Source organism: Erigeron canadensis, chromosome 8 (assembly GCF_010389155.1).
Source record: "Erigeron canadensis isolate Cc75 chromosome 8, C_canadensis_v1, whole genome shotgun sequence".
Classification (NCBI taxonomy): Eukaryota; Viridiplantae; Streptophyta; class Magnoliopsida; order Asterales; family Asteraceae; genus Erigeron; species Erigeron canadensis.
In genome coordinates, this window is record NC_057768.1 from 4939109 (window position 1) to 4946742 (window position 7634).

Here is a 7634-nt window from a genome sequence, read left to right on the forward strand (position 1 = left end):
TCAATGGTACTGGTCTTTATATATACACATGTATGTACAAGCAAGTTGTTTGAAGTGTTTTACAAACTGTCGAGGGTTTGTACTTAATTAGTCTATAGCTAGCTAATGATGCGTTTTAATTATTTTTAATATTTTAAAAATCCGGCCACGTACCTCTTATATACATGTGAACTAAATGTGGTGAAAGATAAAAATAAAAAAGAGGTGGTGGAGCTGGCTTTGCGTTTGGATTACGATTATGAGGTTCTGATAGGAATTAAATTATTAAGTAATGGAAATAATAAAATTATATATAGGTGGATGGTTTTAATGGTGTCTTTTACGATATCATTACAAGAAAACACCAAGAATATAGATACTAACGTATAACGAGATAAAAATTGTTTAATGCTAACTCGATCATCTTTTTTATGAATATATATATATATATATATATATATATATATATATATATATATATAAGAGATCAAATGAGAAGGTGTTTTAAGGAGAGAAGGTCCTATGAACCAATCAGGACGTGACATATTGTTTTTTAAAAAAAAATGCGGTGACATTTTTGTAAATAACTCAAACTTTTGTCAAACTTGGTCAGTCTGGGATCTGATCAGCTTAGGTCTGGATCAGTTTGGGGTCTGATCAGCTTGGTCGGTCAGCTTGGTTGGGTCAGCTTGGTGAGCCTGAGTTCTGGGTCAGCTTGGTCAGCCTGGGTTCTGGGTCAGCTTGGTTCTGATCAGCTTGGTTGGTCAGCTTGGTCACTTGGTTGGGTTAGTCAACCTGAGTTCTGGGTCAGCTTCGTTGGTCAGCCTGGGTTCCGGGTAAGCTTGGGATCTACATTTGTGTAGATTATGTGTAGATTGTGTCAACCTGACCTAACCCAAGCTAACCAAGCTGATTCAACCTGACCCAGACCCCAACCTGACCCCAAACTGACCCAACGCAACCCCAAGTTGACCCAAAACCCATAATCTACATTTGTGTAGATTAATCTACATTTGTGCAGCAGATTGTGTCAAGCTGACCAACCTGACCCAGACCCCAAGCTTACCCAACCCTACCCCAACCTAACCCAACTTGACCCCAAGTTGACCCAAAACCCATAATCTACATGCTGACCCAACCCAAGCTAACCATGCTGACCTAACCCAACCCCAAGCTGACCTAACCCAACCCCAAGCTGACCTAACCCAACCCCAAGCTGAACCAAAACCCATAATCTACATTTGTGTAGATTGTGTCAAGCTGACCCAACCCAAGCTAACCAAGCTGACCAAACCTGACCCAGACCCCAAGCTGACCTTACCTGACCCCAAGTTGACCCAACCTGACCCAACCTAACCCCAATCTGACCCAGACCCCAAGCTGACCAAACCTGACCCAGACCCCAAGCTGACCTTACCTGACCCCAAGTTGACCCAACCTGACCCAACCTAACCCCAATCTGACCCAGACCCCAAGCTGACCAAACTGATCACGCTGACCAACCAATCTGATCAGAACCCAAGCTGACCCAAAACTCAAGTTGACCAACCAAGCTAACCCAGAACCCAAGTTGACCAAGCTAATCCAACCAAGATGACCTACGAAGCTGATTAGAACCCAAGCTAACCCAGACCCAAGCTGATCAGACCAGGCTGACCAAGCTTCAGAAAAATTTGATTTATTTACCAAAATGCCACCGCGTATTTTTTTTTCATTTGACACATGTAGCGTTCTGATTGGCCTTTAAGACCTTCTCTCCCTTCTCTTCTTAAGACACCTTCTTCCAGGATCTCTACCATATATATATATACATATATATATGTATATATATGTATATATATATATATATATGAACACATGTATGCAAGTCGATCACATGTAATCATAGCAATATTCGTGCACATGTGATCAAGAATCCAAATCTCCACATAATTGTATAACGGATGATAATCCATGCCTCCACACAATTATAAACTTCAAAATTACACATAAGTTATTCAGAAAACAATAAAAAAACAGTTTTCATGTAAAGAACAATTATCGGTTGAGCTTGATTTAAAAAGTTCTCAAAGGTTCTCACAAAAAAAAGGTTCTCAAAATAACTTTTCACTATATATATATTTAGGATTTGTTCCAAACTTTTATACGTACTTTAAATAATTTTATATGGAAAAGTGAGTGTATGGCTTACATGTATCTAAGTTACATATAAAACCATCTTACATAATACTCTCTCCGTCCCATTTTAATTGTAACATTGACTAACTTTGACCGTAAATAGCTTTGTTTGTGTCATATAACACTTGATATAAAATATATGAATGAATTGGGTTTTTAATGTACTTTTCGTTCTTATAAGTTTCATCAACTAACATATAGTACAAACAAAGTTATTTACGGTCAAAGTTAGTCAACGTGACATTTAAATTGGGACGGAGAGAGTAATATTTTAATATTTATTGTATAAAAAATAAATGAAAAGCTCTTATGTTTTTATAAATTAAAATATTAGCATGTGAAAGTATTTATACCTAAGTTAGGTACATAACAGTCACATAATCTCATCTCTCATATTATAGGATATGTTCCAAACTTTTATACATACTTTAAGTAATTTTATATGGAAAAATGAGTACTGTATGGTTTTCATGTATCTAACTTACATATAAAACTCTCTTACATATTAATATTTTAATATTTATTGTAAAATAAATAAATGATTGACCCTCATGTTTTCTATGAATTAAAAAAATTAGCATATGAAAGAATCTATACTCGAGTTAGGTACATGACAGCCACATATTCTCATCCGTCATATTAAATCTATACTAGTATTAATACCCGAGTGTACGGATTGACTATATAAATATTTTACGATAATTTTTTTAATAAAATTTCGAAAGTTGAATATGTTTTATTACATAACTTTTGATCTATGTGATTATACATTTATAACTTAATATGACATATATTACAAAATATTTTTGTTTTATTAGCTAGTATTAGTATTTTTAATAATGTAAGAAATGAATTACATATATTAATATATTTATACTAACCTTTTTTTTTTTGAATGACAAATTTGTGCTCAGCGGCATGCCTCTTCATATACCTAACTCCAATTCCAGGGAAACCCATATTGGGAAAACCCATGTCTTCATTCCTGTGAGCATTTTGCTCACACCTAGGGATGGTAAAAAGACCCGTACCCTATGGGGAAAACCGAAACCCGATATTTATGAGGCGGGTTCGGGTATGCAGATCTAGGGACGGGTATGGGGATGATATTAATTTTTCTGGCGGGTCCGGGTGTGGGTATGGTTTTATATTAAAACCCACATATTAATATTTTAATATTTATTGTATAAAAAATAAATGAAAAACTCTTATGTTGATATAAATTAAAATATTAGCATGTGAAAATATTTATACCTAAGTTAGATACATGACAGTCACATAATCTCATCCCTCGTATTATAGGATATGTTCAAACTTTTATACGTACTTTAAATAATTTTATATGGAAAAATGAGTACTGTATGGTTTTCATGTATCTAACTTACATATAAAACTGTCTTACATATTAATATTTTAATATTTATTGTAAAATAAATAAATGATTGACCCTCATGTTTTTTATATATTAAAAAATTAACATATGAAAGAATCTATACCCGAGTTAAGTAGATGACATCCACATATTCTCATCCGTCATATTATATATATATTAGTATTAATACCTGTACAATGTACGGATTGACTATATAAATATTTTACGATAATTTTTTTAATAAAATTTCGAAAGTTGAATATGTTTTATTACATAACTTTTAATCTATGTGATTATACAATTATAACTTAATGACATATATTACAAAATATTTTTGTTTTATTAGCTAGTATTAGTATTTTTAATAATGTAAGAAATGAATTACATATATTAATATATTTATCCTAACCTTTTTTTTTGAAAAGCAAATTTGGGAGCGGCATGTCTTTTTATATACCTAATTCCAATTCCAGGGGAAACCCATAATAGGAAAACCCGTGTCTCCATTCCTGGGAGCATTTTGCTCACACCTAGGTATGGCTAAAAGACCCGTACCCGATGGGAAAAACCGAAACCCGATATTTATGGGGCTGGTTCGGGTCCTAGTACGTGGATCTAGGGACGGGTATGGGGATGATATTAATTTTTTTAGCGGGTCTAGGTCCGGGTATGGTTTTATATTAAAACCCGCATACCCGACCCGTATACTCGAAACCTACCCCAAACCCATATACTCGACCCATATACATAAAACATTACATTTGTATAAATATTTCTATTTCCAATTTGTACCTAAAGGAATACAATGCCAAATAAGCTAACACATTAAATAATCACAAATATAGTATGAAAATTATTAATTCTTCATTTTATTAGCTTAATCGTGAATGACAGTGTCATTTTACCTACAATTCCAAATTTTTACATTTGGCTTGTTAGAATTAAAGATTAGGGATCAGACCAAATTAAAGAGATTTGTCTTCATCAAAAAACAAAGGATCAAACTTGATTTTGTTTCTACAGTTAGACTTTCAAATTGATGTATAAATAGGGGCTCCTCGTTTATGTACCGATCATCACAAATCATAAATACAAAATTCAATATTTCATTTTCTATACTTTGTCATGGTATCAGAGATGTGAACACGGATCTCATCATTTACTGAATTATTCGCTATACTCACAAACCATCGAGCAGCCACCATGGCCGATGAAACCGGCGGCTCAAGCTCGGGTTCCGAGTTGGCACTTCAAATTGCAAGCCTACTACAAAATAATAATCACCATCAACAGCCGAAACTTTCCGACAACCTTCAATTCAACCTTAAATTAAACAATCAAAATTACGCCTTATGGACTCGAATGATCCGAGTAGCCATAGGTGGTAAATCCAAAACCCTGTTAAATCATCTTACCGAAAACCCACCTGAAAAAGTATCATTAGAAAAATACGAGATATGGGAACAAGAAGACCTGATCGTTTTTTCTTGGCTCATTCAAAACATCGAACCAACCATAGCCGGAAATCTGACTGAGTTTTCCACATCAAAAGAATTGTGGGATGCCTTGGTAACTACATACAGTAGTGGTAAAGATAAACTGCAAGCCTTTAACCTCCATGTAAAAGCCAACGAGTTGAAACAACATGAAAAAACCCTCGAAGATTTCTGGATCTCTCTCCAAGGCGTATGGGGAGAGATAGATCGGATAGATCCCAATCCGATGAAATGTGCAGATGATATACAAACATATGCGAAGATCCGATCTGATCAAAAACTCTTTCAATTTTTGAATGGTTTAGACCGGAAATTCAATTCAATAAAAAGAGAAATCCTTTGAACCGAACCCATTCCAACCGCAGAAGCTGCTTATGCCACCGTAAGAAAGGAAGCCGCTCACCAAAAGATTTTGGGAGCAACTAACATCGAACCCCAAGGTGTCGCCGCCGGGTTGATTGCCAGAGAAATCAACGGCGACGGGTTTGTTACAAAAGGGTACCGGCGATTTGACGGCAAGAAAAAGATCAAAGATGATAAATCTGATCTATCTTGTGACGAGTGTGGCATGGAACGACACACAAAGGAACAGTGTTTCCGATTAGTTGGATACCCGGCGTGGTGGACAGAGAACAAGAAAGGTGTCAAACGGGTTCCTACCACCAGCACCAACACCACAAAGGAAATCAAGAATGATAACCAGAAAAAGGATGGTGGATTTGGGGGATTAGCGGCGGCCGGCGGTGTGGAGGATGAGGGGGTGTTTTCGGTGGAAGGTAACAGAGAGAGAGAAGGTGTAAATCTCTCTTCTGATTGTGTTTCCTTTTCTAAAAATACTTTCCATTTTTCATATATATATAAAAATAGGGTTAAGAAAAAAGGAATTTTAGGTGGGCCGAGTGGGCCGGATTTGAATATAGTCCACCAGGAAAAGTCTCAAGGATCAGTTTTAATGGCCCAAAATGATTATAAAAGGTCCAATGGACCTTGGATCTTTGATTGTGGAGCCACAGACACAATGACCTACGATTTTTCAGATTTCTCTGATATATCGAATTCCAGGAAAACACATATTGAAGCAGCAAATAAAGGGAAAATGGATGTAAAAAATGGGGGAACTATTAAAATTTTACCAAACATTAAGTTGTCTAATTGTCTTTATGTTCCCGCTTTGTCACATAAACTCTTATCCATAAGTCATGTGACAAAAGAGTTAAACTGCTCAGCTCTCATGTTTCCGACCTTTTGTGTTCTACAGGATATCAGGACTGGACAGATTATTGGGCGTGGCGCTGAGAGAGAGGGACTGTACTATGTTGATGAAGTAAGTGGAAGTGGAAATGTGATGCTAGCTCATGGAACAAATGAAAGAGAAGCTTGGTTGTGGCATAGAAGACTTGGACATCCTTCAGTTAGTTATTTACATACTTTGTTTCCCAAACTTTTTCCATTAAATAAATCAATGTCTTGTGAAACTTGCATATTAGCCAAAAGTCATAGACAAACCTATAAACCCCTTAATACTAGAGTTCAAGTTCCTTTTTCATTAATTAATTCTGATGTGTGGGGTCCGGCTCCTGTTCTTGGTGGTCAAGGTTTCCGATATTATGTGATATTTGTCGATGACTGTACCAGGATGACTTGGATTTATTTTTTAAAAAATAAAGCCGAAGTTTATGATAGGTTCACTGTTTTTTATGCAATGATTTAAACTCAGTTTCAACAGTCTATCAAAATTGTAAGGTCTGACAATGGTGGAGAATATGTCAACTCACAAATGAAACAATTTTTTCAGCTCAAAGGAATAATTCATCAAACCACATGTCCGCATACACCTCAACAGAATGGTGTAGCTGAACGGAAAAACAGACTCTTATTAGAGATGACTAGAGCTCTAGTAATTGAATCCTGTGTTCCAAAACAGTTTTGGCCAGAAGCTGTAGCAACCGCCACTTACCTAATTAATCGACTCCCAACAAAAATTCTCAAAATGAAAACCCCTCTTAAAACTCTTACTACATACCACACACTTCCATCAGCACTCACTCTTCCGCCCAAAGTTTTTGGATGTACTGTCTTTGTCCATATTCCAAAAATGTGCTGAAAAATGTGTTTTTGTGGGATATGGGGTATCTCAAAAGGGTATAGGTTCTATCATCCAAAGACTCATCGTATGTTCACCACAATGAACTGTGATTTTCTGGAAACAGAGTATTTTTATTCCCCGCCACACAGTGGTCAGGGGGAGGAACAGTGTGACACACTGAGTTGGCCGGGGTACTCTCACACTCCAGAAAATTCAGAGAATTCGTCCACAGTTCCAGAAAATTCAGAGAATTTGTCCACCGTACTAGATTCCACAGTTGATTCGGAGATACCTCAAGAAGAACAGATCCCTCTAGATCAGTCCTCTCAAGAACAAAGTGTCACCGACAATATAAGTCCTAACCTGATATCCGAGGTAAGTACTTCTTCACCTGATAATACACTTGAAACAAGAATAGAAGATCTCTCAAGTGAAAGTGTGCAGGTAAGTGAAGAACAGTTAAGTACTGAGGTTCCAGAACAATATGTGCTTCTAGCAAGATCCACCAGAGGAATTCCTGCAA

The 7634-nt window shown here is 36.2% G+C and overlaps 1 protein-coding gene across 1 annotated transcript; it reads left to right on the forward strand.

Annotated features, from left to right (window-relative positions):
• Positions 1-4732: 4732 nt before the first annotated feature.
• On the forward strand, positions 4733-7129 carry LOC122610138. The gene is made up of 5 exons (XM_043783132.1): positions 4733-5324; positions 5391-5801; positions 6063-6127; positions 6284-6436; positions 6743-7129. The coding sequence occupies exons 1-5, from the start codon at positions 4733-4735 to the stop codon at positions 7127-7129; spliced, it is 1608 nt and encodes a 535-aa protein (XP_043639067.1).
• Positions 7130-7634: the final 505 nt, after the last annotated feature.

What these genes read in the sequence shown, in the direction of transcription:
- LOC122610138 (XM_043783132.1), top strand. Translation starts at nt 4,733, where the DNA reads ATGGCCGATGAAACCGGCGGCTCAAGCTCGGGTTCCGAGTTGGCACTT. An exon ending in ACTCTTTCAATTTTTGAATG is followed by an intron (nt 5,325 to 5,390) that starts GTTTAGACCGGA and finishes TTCCAACCGCAG; the next exon opens with AAGCTGCTTATGCCACCGTA. An exon ending in GAAGACTTGGACATCCTTCA is followed by an intron (nt 6,437 to 6,742) that starts GTTAGTTATTTA and finishes ATTTAAACTCAG; the next exon opens with TTTCAACAGTCTATCAAAAT.